The sequence below is a fragment of the Pygoscelis adeliae genome, unplaced genomic scaffold (assembly GCF_000699105.1).
Source record: "Pygoscelis adeliae isolate BGI_AS28 unplaced genomic scaffold, ASM69910v1 Scaffold424, whole genome shotgun sequence".
NCBI lineage: Eukaryota > Metazoa > Chordata > Aves > Sphenisciformes > Spheniscidae > Pygoscelis > Pygoscelis adeliae.
In genome coordinates, this window is record NW_008824651.1 from 356,282 (window position 1) to 371,264 (window position 14,983).

The 14,983-nt window shown below is 40.5% G+C and overlaps 1 protein-coding gene across 1 annotated transcript in view; it reads right to left on the reverse strand.

The window, feature by feature from the left end:
• Positions 1–14,983, reverse strand: part of CARKD (carbohydrate kinase domain containing) — a 47,214-nt gene that overhangs the window by 21,743 nt on the left and 10,488 nt on the right. The window contains exon 6 of the mRNA XM_009322526.1: positions 7,228–7,336. Within this exon, the coding sequence (XP_009320801.1) occupies positions 7,228–7,336 (109 nt within the window). The remainder of the gene's footprint in view (positions 1–7,227; positions 7,337–14,983) is intronic.

The following is a 14,983-nucleotide window of genomic DNA, read 5'->3' on the forward strand; positions in this document are numbered from 1 at the left end:
GGGTGGGGGGGGGGAGCTTCCCTAAACAGAATATATTTGATACAGGAGGTTTTGAAAAACGTTAAAAATGGAGTTCCACTGTTTGAGATTCTTCACATTAGAGCCATATTTTCAGTAACTGGTTTTGCTTTTTTATTTACCTGCTGGTGGAAACATGCAGTTAACTCTGAAACTTGCTTTCATTAGTTCCCGCAAACTGATCCAAGAACTCATCCTCCCTTCAAAACTCAGCAACGTCAATCAAAATCTCACTTTGTGGACAAGATCACTTTTCACTAGCCTAATTGCCTCAGTTTTAGTTTATATATTCCTGTATGCATAACTATCACTAGCTCATTAATCACTCCACTAAGCTCTCAAACCTCACATAAGAAATTATTAACTACTGCCCACCATTGGTACTACTTGAATGAAGAGTCACGTAACAGAGACAAGTATCTGTTCATTGAAACAAATAGCTGCTTTATCTCATGGTTTATGCTCCATTCAATTTAACTGGGTCTTTTGTCTTTTTACTGTAGTACCACATGCTAGGCCCTGTTTTCTGAAACAGATTTTCAGGTGCACAGGAAAATACTTCATTTAAGCCAGGCAGAGGGTGATAAGGACTCTGAAGAGTACCCCACTACATCATCAAGCTCATTAAGTGCTTTGGGAAATGTTAAAAACTGTTGTTACAACTAACAAAGCTGAAGATGCTGTAGATGGCAGCTAATCAAAACTGTTCTATTCTACATTTTAAAAGAGAGAGAGAGAGAGAGATGAGAATGATTCATTTGTAGATTCCCTCTTTGAATTCAAAGTAGATCACTTGCTGTCAAACTTGGAAGAAAACTGCAGCTAACAGTTTCTTAATATCTGCCTCAGTCATATGCTAAATTCTTGAAGTGACATAATTGAAAGTAATGCCTGAACAGAAGGAACACAAGAACACAAAGCAAAAGCCTCTGAAGTACTGTCCTAGCTACGCAAAAAAAAGAGCACTCCTTTTTAGCTATCCCCCCCAAATTCATGATCAACCAGACACCACTTGAGAAGCTACATTTATACACTTCCATCCCTAAAGACAGCCAAATCCAGTTTAAGCAATAATCCTGTTTACTCCAATCCAAAGTAAAAAAACCTAAATCAGAATAAATAAAGGCACTAAGTTTTCTCAGGCTGTCTCATCCACCGAACATTTGCACTCACAAAGCAAACTGCAAGATTTCCAATTTATGGTTATGTTAATGTTAGATTTGGCTTAAGATATACATGGTCAGCTGTTGGCATTTTGTCTAAAAATAAAAAATAAACATAAACTTAAAATGAACTCTGGAATTTATCACTGTCAATTTCTTTTTAGGGTTTCTAGCTGAATGATGCTCAGAAAGAATTGAAAAGGTATCCAATTCCAGCATTTTGCCTACAAATGCTTTTAAGTATCAAAATCAAGTTAAACAACAATATAAGCCTGCACACAGAAAGCAAATAAACATCCCACTGCACTGTGAATGACTTTCATCAAGATCCATTACATATAATAGAAAATAAATTCTGCTTGCAAGCTGCATAAACCTGTACTTAAGGTCCTGTTAGCATATTTTCAAACACTGTTTTTCTAATCAAGACATTTGCGGGGAAGCCACGGAATACTAATAGTTCTTGGCACAAGCAGCAATAGTTCTTAGCGTAACCAAGAGGATCTCTCTGCCTAGAGCTGGTGTTCCTAAGCTTTTTCCGCACCAGTACCACCATCACAGAAAAAGAACTGCATCTTATCCCAGAAACTGCCTCATCTTAGGGGAAGATGTTCACAAATTCTGACTCTCATCAGGCTGTTTGAAAGCAAGGAGACTTGGCTAGTAAGAGAGTAGTTTTTCACTGGATACTACTTGTGGTATATGCATCCATCTTTGAGGCTGGGTGAGGCCTGAGAGAAATACAGTTTACACACACATTCTCACAGTGGATCATAGAATCATTAAGGTTGGAAAAGACCTTTAAGATCATCGAGTCCAACCGTCAACTCAACACCACCATGCCCACTAAACCATGTCCCTAAGCGCCTCATCTACACGTCTTTTAAATACTTCCAGGGATGGTGACTCAGCCACTTCCCTGGGCAGCTTGTTCCAATGCTTAACCACTCTTTCAGTAAAGAAGTTGTGCGATGTGCATACGTGCCCTCTGGTTTTTGCCTCTGCAGTATCACAGGCGCAAGATCCCATCCATCTCACCTCCTCCTAACTGAAGGCTGAGAACAGAAAGTGGCATGTCCTTGCTGCTACTTCAGTTCCCTATGAACTGCTGAATGCCCACAGCAAGAACCTCCAGAGGACCTTCCAGAGGGCATAAGCAGGGCAGGAAACAAATGCACATGACACACATTGAAGAATCAAGTTACTGGTAAATAATTCTTCTGCTAACTTGAGTTGACATGAGCAGTGATTCCAAAGAGTTAACACATCCTGTTGTTCATATTCATACACGGTTGTAGGTACCACAGCCAATACTACTTCATCTGTCAACTGCAGCATTAGCCTGGGATGCTTCTCAGGTGTCTTATACTTGGTACAAACAGAACCCGGGGGGCTGCTCAGATATCAAGAGAAAAATGCTTCTCAAGGCTCACAGTGGCAGTTTTAGCTTTAATGGACTGCTATGACAACAAAAGATGGCTCTGTATTCTGTAGCCCTTTTGAGCTTGCAAAAACTAGTGTAGATAGTGTACTGAAGCACCTGGTCCCGTTCTCACAATTTATTAAGGCTGTGAAGTGTTGCCTAAATCCTGAAGGCATGAGGCTTGAAGGGGGGAAATTAATCCATCTAACCAAAAAGAAACACAGCAAGGTTGATACCTCAGTTGAGGTGGAACTGAGAATCCATCTGAAAGAGAACACTTCAAATGGGCTGTCTCTGAGCACACTCGATGGAGGTGATCCACGACAATGGCCCAAACCTCTTCCATGCTTTGCTAGATGTTAACTACAGCCAAGACATTTCCATGCAACCTTAAGATGATGTCACTAGGGGTGGAAAATGTGATTTCTGAAATTTATATCTCAACAGATAGCAGAGATCTTTAAGGGCAAATGACTGGCCGAGGGTAGTGTTTGCAGGGTGAGGGGGTTGAAGGGAGAGAAAAAGCAAGAGCAATGGACAGAAATGGCAGCTAGGCAGGGCCTCAGCCAAAAGAACCCAGGCTGGTGTACAGGACATTTTCTTGGAGCTAAAACAAAGACTGAGAATTGAGCAAGAGGAACAAGTATGCAGTTTGAGAACCCAGTCGATTTTACAATGTACTCTGCATTACATAGAGCCATCTTGCTATTAATCATTACCTCTCTTACAGGAGGGAAGCAAGCGTGCTCTGCTGAAAACAGCAATCTAACTTTCCTGCTGCAAAACCGAACACAGCAAGACTGGAGTGGCAGAGTCCAGGATTCGGTGCTACCACGGCAGGGAGAGAGGCAAGGAATCCAGTGACAAGCAAAGACGATTCCAATGTCAAAGTCCTACTTCAGTTAAAGATAGGGCTCTTCATAAGGATGAATGCTTTTCTCTACCCGATCCTGACAGTAACTACTATTCCACCAACAATTCTGTATCAGTCCATTTGACCACAAAGCCAGTAACGTACCCGTTAAAGATTCACCAAACTCAGCAGCAGAAAATTTGACAGGAACATCACATTCGTGCCAGAAGGAATAGGAGAAAGGAGATGACAAGAGGCTGGAAACTGATAAAGGTCATAGCTAAGCCTGTAACTGCCTAACTGCTGGGCAGCAGCAGAATGCAGAACATCCTGGAGCATTAGACAGCATCGTCTCTTCTCCCAGAGGGCTATGCAAGGAATACAGTTTTCTTTCCAAAGTCCTCTCAGGAGCTGCACTCATCATCCTGCAGGAGAGGAACTTGGTTCTCTCACAGACCTAAGGAACAGCTCTTGATGGTACAGGTGGGAATTCCTACTTCCAAGCCTCAGGCTACAAGAAAAATCAGATCAGAGTAAGACCAGAAATACAAACATCCCTGAAACAGCTGAATGAAGAACGCTGTGGTGGGAGGATATGACAGAGACATAATATTCTGCTGTGTAAAAAAGGAGAACAGCCAATAGCTTTGGAAATACGCTGCCTCTAAGCACTGACAGAGAACAGTTATAGGGACCTTGGCCTTGCTTCTGTGTGGCAGCTGAACTCTTTCTCAACTGAGTCTAAACCACCACCAGCTGCATACCCACTGTGGTGAACTTGGGGAGGTAACGGTACTGTTACATTGTAATACTGGTACATTGAATACTGGTACATTGATTCTGGCCAGAATCAATCATGGACACTGAAAGGGAAGAACAGATGGCCTGGTGTTGCCTATAAGGAAGCTGGCTGTGGTCTCCAAGCTCCACACCCAATGTGGCAACAGCATTTTGGAAGACTGAAGTAGAATGGGGAGCAGAGACACTTCAACCTGCATACTCCAGAGCTGAGAAGTGGAGCAGAAACGGGTTTTTGTTCCTTCCCCTTGAGGAGAAATAGCCTGGACTGCTTATTTGCTCCAGAGTTGGAGGGTCTAACCCGTCCAAGACTACGATTGCCACATCTGCATGGGATCCAGCTGCACAGCTATTAGGAGACAACAAATGCTTTCTTTAAGAGATTTTTCTGAAGCTGCAGCTCCTGCAAACCCGTGACTAGAAAGCTCTGACAGAGCATCAGCCCTCACCCAGGCAACGGAGGAACAGCATGTTAGGGTTTTGGCACAGACCCACACAAGTGGCATAGGAGAGGGATATAACTTTTAGAGTGGCTTCTTGTAACAGGACTTGCAAATGGAATTACAACCAAAAACCAGGCAATTACAGGAAGCCAGTAAGTATGTATTCAAAGAGTATCACTACGCTCTCAATAAAAATAAAATTAAAAAAAAGAGAAAAAATCAAAGGAAACTGATCACAAGGTGTTTCTTTTCCATCAGACTGTTGAAAGGAGCTGAAATGCCACAGTATACACACTGCAGGCATTAAGCATGAGGGAGGCAGGCAATATAGTAAAGATGCTGAGGAAGCAAAGTGTTCTCTGGTATGGAGAGAGAAGATGCACCATCCGGTCAACAAGTACTCGGGCTATTCCACAATGAAACACTGTCCATAGGCCGTATACCAGAAATTGCAGGTTACTGCATCAGTATCTTAATTTCTCAACGCTCAGAAGAGGGAAGCAGCCCAAACAGAGGACTGTTTGGACAAGCACATTTATTGGCTATGTGCTGGCACAATACTGACAAGAACTGGCATAAGAACAGCATCAGAGAAGTGACAGACCACTATGCCTCAGCACTTTAATGGGGCAGAGGAGGAAGAGGGGAAGCTCTCCCATCATCACTGCCACTCCGATACAAAACCATGACCAGAAAGCAGACACTAATCTACATCTCAGCCCTGTATTCATACGACAGCATGCTGAGGTTAGCTTAAAGGGAAAACAGAAAACTATATACCAAGCCAGCCTCCTATAAAAGTTTAAAATAGCAACGCTATCATCACTTGCTTTTTTTCTTGAAGGTGAAGAGTGATACAAAGCTTAAAATTCGATGCTGAAGCAAGAGGGAGACTCAGCCTTTCCTCAACACAGAGAAGCACCACTCTTCCTCAGGCAGGCAACCAGGGTTCACTTGTCCCCAATTACATGTTAAAAAAACAACACTGGGTAACTAATGAACACTTACATAATTACAGTGAAGACAAAGAACTTGAGCTTTAATGTGACTTGAAATTAATAAGGTCAGATCCACAGCTCATATGAACGTGGCCTGAGATTTCAGCATGAAGGAACTTCCAAACGCCTTGTCTTCATTGGCTGGGTTTGTTTCTTTAACTTTAAGCTAGCTCACACAGGACAGCCAGGCTGAAGTAAAAGTATGCTTGTAATTCACTAAGAAAGCAAAATTATTTTCAGCAATGATGAAAAAAACAAAAATACAATCAAGGAATCTTCCAGATACTTCTCTAATACAGATAAGCACATGGACAGGTATTTATAAAACCCAGATGTAATTCTGATATAAAAGAAGCTTATGTTAGATATCCTAAATGAATTCTTATTTTCTTTTGTTTAAAGTTGTTTTCCTTTAGAAAAAAACTTAAAAATTTTTTAAAAACAAAGAAAAAGAGAAAAATCATTGCCCAAAATTTTTTCTGTAAAAAGAATTCTGAAAAAATGTTTTCAAAAAAGAATATTCATTCAGAATAGGATTTCTTGATCAGCTGTAATAAATTTCTTTTTTCTTTCTTTCTGAATCCATGCCCTTTATTAGTTTTGTACCTCTGTGTCACAAAACAAACATTTTTTGGAAGCAGAAGGAGAATTAAAGAAGTAAAGAGCTCCAACAGCAACTTTCTCTAACAAAAGCCTAGCAAAACCACCCTCCATAGCTCTCAAGGTATTCTAAACTACTTGGATAGTGTGGTCTCCAGTCTCTTGCCTCCCCCGTATTGCAATTTCACTGTGTAATTGTCAACATTTCTGTAAATTTTATTAATTCCACTTGTTAGTACCACTATTAATTCAGTAATACTTCTCAGGAAAAAAAAATTAAAACTGTACAAAATTAGACTGACATTAGACTGAAAGATATAAACATACATAGATGTGTTGACAATAATATAAGACATCATCTGGAAGACGGTGTAAGTACATATTATTTAGAGTACAGAACTATCTAAGCTCCTGTTTTCAGCTCTCCACTAAGGCTTGACAGAAAATAGGATTACCTCTTTATCCAGAGTAGAAATCTGCAACATTTTATAATTAAGAGTATCATTTCTTATTGCAAGGGGACACAGTCCCTGTTCTTTGGTACCTCTCCTGATACAAGTTGTCAAATACGGTTCTGAAAATTAGGAACTCAACTTCCTATTTATGTTCTTACAGTACAGGTGCTTTACACCTAAGAAAACACAGAGCCCTTTATCTAGAGATGCCAACATCTATTTCTGAATTAGCAACTTTCACAATCAAAACAAAAGCAAATCAAAACAACCATATGGGTGCCCAAAATTCAGAGTGATGCTTACAGTTTAATAATGAAGACCATGACTAACAACTGTAATTTTAGTCAGCAGTATTTTATTAAATTTGTTGTTTAGTAACCCTATCAAAAACATTTGTGTAATCACATAAAAGATAGGAAATTGGTTAATAAAATACAACATAAAGACACAGAATACAGTATCAGTATACACATTACCTTAGCGTTCTCAAGTAGAACTTCATCTCTACCTAAGCCAGGTCCTATGACAACTGAGTGCAGTCGTGGTAACCACTTTTCCACCTCATGGACAGCATTAGGACTATCGCTAAATGGAATTGGGAAAAAAAGACAAGTTTAAAAAGGCTTAATTTTAGTATCCTCAGAATCCGAGTTGAAGATGCAAGATAGAAAGAGATATTTCCTATCTTGAGTGTCAGGCAATTTTATCCTCCAAACTACCAAAAAGTCTGTGACCCAGGAAATATGGAATGGTTGTCCAAATAGCTAAAATGAAACATTTCTCTCGATTCATTCCTTAGGGGATACAACATAAAAATGAGGAGGTAATTGCAAGCATCTGCTATGGTTGTTACAAAATAAAAAACAAAACCCAAGCAGGAAACCAACAATTCTTACAGTCTGTCACAATTCCCTATTTAATGCTCCTTTGTAGAGATTACACCTTGGAGAGAGATCCACCATCTCGCAGGTATATACTGCGGCTTGCTGGAAATGATGCAATTATTTATTACCCTGCACGGCAAAATGATAAATTTACTCATACACTTTTTTGTCAGTTGCTTCACAAGCATTTGTTCCAACTGAATTACGGCCAAACTGTCCCCTTTCCCCAAAAGGCAACAGGAGAATCAAGCTCTTCAGTAAGGGTATTATCTGCTTGTAATGCTTAAGATTCCTGTAGCGTTCAAGTTTTGTCTACATTGGAAAAATGATGAGAAAATCCACTGCCAAATATAGCTGCCACAATACAGCAATACAGAACTGTTTATTTTGTTCTGATCAGTTTTGTTGTGTAAATAGGTCAGAATATTTTGAAAGCACTAACCGGCAGTGTCAGTTAATCCTTACTGACAGTACGGAGGGAAAATTTAGCCCCCCTCCCTCCCCACCTCTGACATAACTGATGACAATAAATGAACGTTTTAACTGAAGCATAGGGGCATAAAGCTCCCTATAGGCTAAGCAAGGAGGTACTGTTTGATTACTCAGAATATTTTGAGCTTGCAATACTTCAACAAAGCTTTATTATTACGGATGAAAGCCCTTGCATGTTTTTCATAACCAACAGCTGTACTGATGGGACACACCACTTGGGAACAAGTGTTTAGTTCGCGTCTGGCAGAATCAGCAAATTCCACAACGATTTCTGCGAGTGTCAGGCAGGAGCCCAAAGCTTTTGCAGCTGCACCGAGCGAGGCGGCCCGCTCAAGGCCTCAGGGATGCAGTGCCTCGTGCCTGGCCGTGGCCCAGCGGCCCCTCCACCGACAATAGCTGCTTCAGAAATCCCCGGCTGCAGCAGCGCCAGCTCCCCAAAGGTGCCCTGTGCTGACACCACAAAACAGCTCTGTCAAAACAAGGCTGCTGGGTGGAAGCGATGACCCGCTGCAAGGGCAAGGGAGACAACGAACCACGTGAGGACATCGGTGTCCCTGAAGCAGTCCCCCACTCAGCAAGCTGAAGTTGAATTTCCATTTGAACGATGCAGCTCCCTCCCTTCTCCTCTAACTCACAAGGAAACAGTAGTAGCTTGAGAATTGCCAAACAGCTCACTTTTTTTTTTTTTTTGGTCCTTGTTCAACCACCTATCAGTTTATGATGTAGATACAGGCTGGAAATAAAAATGATTCAAGAAATGTTTAAAGCACTATTAAAAAAAAGCCAGTTCTTTTATATGTGGTAGGTTGAACATGTGAAAAAATGTCTATGAACCAAACTCTAATAAAATGTCACCGTTTCTGAATGCAGACCACTTTTTTATTTACATGCTGAATCTGATTTTATCTCTAGAAGCAATACATATCTCAAATATATATATTTCTCAAATATCTCATATATATCTATATGATATATAGATATAAGAACACTGCTCTCTCTCGATATATATGTAAAGATGTTTGAATGGATTGGATTTGATTCAAAATACCTTTGGATAGTAGAAGCCAAATACGTCGAATAAATGTTCTATTAAATGCAAGCTAAGAACAGAGCCATAGTACCATAACTGCTCTGCTCTTTTACAAATATCTCATGCAAACAATCTCAAGGTAGAAAGTTTGCCTATTTATTTATATTCAGGATTGAAATAAGATAATTTTGTCTCCAACCCAACTGATAATGTGCACTCTTCAAAACAAAGCCATCTCTTGGGAAATGAACAGTCCAACGTTAAGCCACTGCCGCTCACTTTGCCTCTGGTAATAATAAAAACCTACTGTAGAGCTTTTCATCTTCAAAGCATTTTACAAACATTACGTTCACATAACTCCTTTGCAACTTCACATCAAGAAGCAACCCAAGGCATACGAAGGGCCAAGAGATTTTAAATGGTGATAATGACTATTACATTGCAAAATCAGCTAATTTTAAGTCAAGCTTTTTGCTATCACACAACAAAAATTGACATAAACCACAGTTCTGTATACCTTCATCTTGGTGGAAGCTTGATGTAATAATCTTTCCAAAAACAACAAAAGAGCCTGAAAAAAGATGGTTGTTACTGCCCTAAGATCACCCACAGTTTCTAAACACCTTCCAAATATCAACAGATATTTGACAGGTGCCATCTGCTCAAAAGTCTATTCTAGGCTGGTCACTGTCCAGAGGGGGAGGACACTCGACAGTTAGGACCTGAAACGCATCTCCCCTCTCCAGCCCCCCAAAAAAACAAAATTTTGCTGTACACTGCATTTTATTCAAAGGCAATAGCTTTAAATTATCACAGAAAGCTCTAAACACAGCAGCTTTCCTCATTCAGGATGAATGACAGTTAGTGTCGTTGCTTTCTAGAGGAGGGAAAGGAACAACGGTGATAAGGTACAGCCTTGTCAAATTTTACACTGAAACAAGAAAATGTGAAGTGAAGTCAGCATAGGTGTAACCAGGAGCTGCGGAAATAGTAGATAAGCATGAATGACAGCGCAGACAGGAGGCAGCGGGACCGCAGCTTTTCACGTGTGTTTTAGGCAGAGCTGGAACCACCTTAGTAATCAGAGATGTGGCTTGGACGTCACAAAACGCCAATCAGTGGGACCTCCTGCTAGAGAAGGACACGGGACACAAGCAAGACTGCTGTCACCTGATCAACTACATGGCTCCTCGCTGGAGAGTGTATTTTTCAAATTCTGCTCATTATCTGTGCACACTTGGTGTGACTGAGGCAACTCCAAACTGATTAAAATGTACCGTTGCAAAAGTCTGTTACGTAAACTCAGACAAAGCCACTTTAAGTGGGCAGTTTCAAAAGCCAACCTAGAGTCTTATCTTCAAAGATGGGGAAAAGTCTCTGATCTGAGGATGAAAGAGTTTCGGTTTTGTTTGTCCAAGCACTGCAGGTAATTATATTAATGTGAATCAAATGTTAGACCTGCTGACATCTAGATCCTGTCATGTTACATAGTACATCAAAAGAGCAAAAGATGGGGCATAATGCGTAGCTCTAGAATTTAAGCGGTTATCTCAGAAAGCTAATTACTAACTATTGTGGTAAACCTTGGGCGAGGTCATTATTGGAAACTGGGTAAATAAGATAGGAAGAGAGATTATTCTGGCAAGGTTAGGTCAAAGGAATTAAAAGCAAAACCAAACAGTGCAAAAATGTTTGAGCTTGAAATTAAACTAGTTCTATATTCCAAGAGTAGCTGTATTTGTCAATGTTTAAATCATCATTCTTGTAAATTAACTCCAAATTTGCAGAAGCCCAAAGGCTTGAAGCAGCATTTTTCAGCCCCACGAACAGAACTGGAAATAACAACTTATTCTAGAAAAGCTCATTGATCCCATTATCAGCTCATGGGTCTCTGACCAAGCACCTCAATCAGGTAGAGCAAATCTCAGTGACAACACAGTGGCATGAAGTTGGCCGGATGCAATTAGAGACCAAAAATAGATATATTTAGTAAATTAAGATTAGTATATTAAAACGGCTCCAAAATTTTAGAAGACAAAACGGTCATTTTCGCCTACCAGGCTGTTGAAAGATCCTTATATAGTTCTTAATCTGCAAATGCTGGGTAGACAATAGTTATTTTCCTGCTACAATCTGATTAAATGATGGGGAAGAAAATGAAGGAAAAACAAAGACCCTAATGAGAGAGGGATTGAATACTATTCAGATCAAGTGTTCCCTTTCAGCCACCGAACATGTTAATTTAGACTCCATAAGTGAACGTGGTAGGCTTCGTCTGAACATTAACAACACAGCAGCAAGAATAGCCACCCATCAGCCAGGAGAAGCACTGGTGTCACAAGTTCATAGCAAGAGACTGCTCTAAATACACAGATACCACAGTCTTTACTGGCTCCATATTCTACCTTCAAGTTAGCAAGAGTGTGAATGACCTATTGAGGTATGCATTTAGAAAAAAATGCCATATTTACCATATCATATTTTTCATATCATAACAATGATGTCAAAACCCAAAATGTATTCCACAGCTGCTACTAGGACAACAAAGACTCTCATTTAGCTATCCGGTCTTCTGTTTCACTAGGCATTGGGCAGGAGTGTTGTCAACACACTACAGGCATCAGAGCCAACAACCAGCTTTTTAATAATGAACCCAAGCACATTGTGCAAATGGGGTCACTTTTCTTATGCAGAGCCTCTCACATCCTGTGAGAAACAGCTATTGCTTGACTCTATTTTCTGAGATTTCTCACACAGACATGACAACAGCACTCAAGGTCAACCTTATCCAGCCGTGTAACAATACCACAGGTATCAACACAATCATTTTACAACCTGCCTTTAAATATATCCAGATCTTCAAAGCAGTAGTAGTATGTTTTGATCTCAATCATGTTACCAATGTGTGTTACAACAATCCCCCAAAAAAGTTTAATAACCAAATGTCTTGATTTCATATTTTCAGAGTTCATGGAAGTGGTCCTGACCTATTAATGCTTCCTGTTAACTGACTTGATAAGTAGAATCTGTCAAATATTCTTCCAAATGGACTGCAATCAACCAAAACCTGTGACTTCAGAAGTGACAGAATGAAGTTGAGATGACAATGTAATTTCCCTCAGAATGAAAAAGGCTTAAAACTCCCTAAAAAAGCTAATGCACTTTCTTTTTTTTTAAATGTTAAAACCAATAAAGTGAAAAGCTTTTATCACATTGGTATCCCTCTCTAGTTTACATTCAACTCTTAAGGCACAGATAATAGTTGAATCACTACCCAGAAGGCTAGAGTACTTCAAATCAGCTGTGGACACATGAGAAGACAGAACAAGTCTCAGTCTATGCCAAAAATCTTTGGCTACTTCTTGCATTTTGAGGAGGTGGCAAAACCTCTGTTAGTATCACCTGGGACAGGGACCTCTGCAACAACAGGGAGGAAAGGGACTACAGTATGGGGTGAATACACTTCCCGTATTTATTCACTCTGCAGCATACAGCAAAGAAGCCGCAGCTTTTTGCCAAGAAAGCTGGACACACAGGAAGAAGGTCCATAAGCAAGTTTTGCCCATGGCACTGCACGACAGGATTAGAAACAGTTTAAGTATACTTCCCTGAGTCAGCAGACACAAACTGACCTTTATCGCTCCCTAAGTACTTAGGAAAAAAAAACCCAAAAACTTTCTCATGCGATTCCTAGGTAGGCTGCTGTCTAAATGAGGTTTGGGAGAAAGATCACAAAGTTTATGCCTGCATCTTCTCTGCAGGTATAATAGGGATCCAGCAGCCAAGTCACATGGGAGGCATCTTTTTGGTAATCGGAACAATCTGCGTTCTCCTTGACTTCCCCTGGCGACAAGAATTCTTGCACTTCTTCCAGCAGCTGATTCAGAAGAGTGGTTAGTCCCACCTTACACAGAAGCGTTTAATAGCTATCTTTAGCTAACACAACTAAAAGGTATGAGCTTCCTCCCACATAATGAATCTCCTCTCCACATAATGAATTAGAAAGGGCCAAAAATCTCAAGATTGTTCCTGGGCTTTCTTTAACAGACTTGACACTGGTTAGAAGTGCTCAAGTAACTTATCAGGAGCTTGCTATCCATGATTCACTTTCATGATTTTTTCGAATCATCAAAACATAGACAAAATCCAGTAAAACCAGGTAAAATATGTCCCAGCAACCCTGATCTAAGCTAAGCTTCTTCAATAACGGTAACTGGCCTCAACACACAGGCCAGCCTCACGAGAATTTTCTGCCCAGTTATTTTTATTTCAAACTGAAAAGAATCATCTTTTTCAAAATCTAAACCAAAACTTGAACTGTGCGATTAACTGTAAGACTTTCAGTAATTCTGGCAATCTTTCCTCATCCATACAGACCCATAGATACAACCAGCTGGGCGGAAGGTATTAGTTCTAAATCCATACTTAGTTCAAGGGTGACTTTTTTTGAGATAATGGAAAAATTACATGACTTCTTCAGGACCACAAGAAATTAATGACCTGACATCTCATTCTGCTTCTCTGATAAAAGTCCGGAGATCAAGGAGTATACTGACTATTGACTTTACAAATTGTCTGACAGCTAGGTTACAAGTGGGCAACTCAGCAGTATCTCGATCATTCCTGGCCTACAGAGAACGAAAAACTCTGTAAGATTATGAAAACGTCCTCGCAAGAGGGGAATCTAACACAATAGATTTATTCTCTCTTCTTTTAAAATGTAACCAGCTGGGTTCCTATAGCTCATTTAACTCTGTGATCACTTGCCTATCAAGACAGGATAAGCTAAGCCAACACAGGTATCCAAGAAATCTGTTCAACCTGACCTGAGCCAGGGAATTAACATGGGGAATATAAAAAAAGCCTCTAAAAACTGTTCTCTAGAAAGTTCCCAAAATTAATGCAAGAAAGTATGTACACATCAGAAATCCACACAGAAAACGCCTGCAATAAAACTTAATAAAATACAAAAGCTAAGTTTTATCTTGTCTGTATTTGTGTAGAGTTTACAGTAGGAGCATGTTAGCTGAGAAAACAGAAAAATGTAGCCCAAACTGGGGGTAGTGGTGACAAGAGCAAGGCAGCTGTGACCAAGACTTGGTATACTCCATTATTCAAAAGACCCCAACTTCTGCAATACACACTTTTCACTTCTCCACAGGAAAGCAAAAAGTCAGTCAGCAAAAATATTGAACTGGTTAGCTGGTCAGTTTTTAATTAATACTTTCATTAATACCAAGTCATCGTGGAAAGGGCCGTAATGCATTTGACAGAATCCCTGAATAAAAAGGAAAAGCTACTATTGGTAATACTGACTCTTCATGGCCCCTAGACACCCAGCTATCATTATTCAGCTCAGGTGGCAAGGACGCACAGAGCCAGGTGTTGAAGCTTTGTCTTTCCAGATCCCAGGCTGCCACGTGCAGTCCCAGCTCTCTTACCTTCGCTCACAGGAACAGGGAATGAGGTCATGAGACAAAAAACACAGAGAAAGTTGCATTACGGGTGTCCCCAGCACGGGATGTTACACCAAAAGGAATCCCGGGATGGTCTGCAGCTGGGGGCCACATGGAACTGCCCTGGCAATGCTGCAAGATGGATGCCCGTTTTCATAACCCTCCTTCTGCAATCCTACTCAATCTTTCTCACATAACATTCCTCGCATCCTTGAAGTGACAGACATTTGATAAGGACCTGAAACGCAACAGTGCAACTTCTAGCTCTTGCATACCTTCGCTAGGCATGCCATCAAAGGTCCGTGACAGCAGCTCTAACGAGCCAGAAGAGCCCTCGCATTCAGGGGGCAGCAGCAAAAAAGAGCACGTT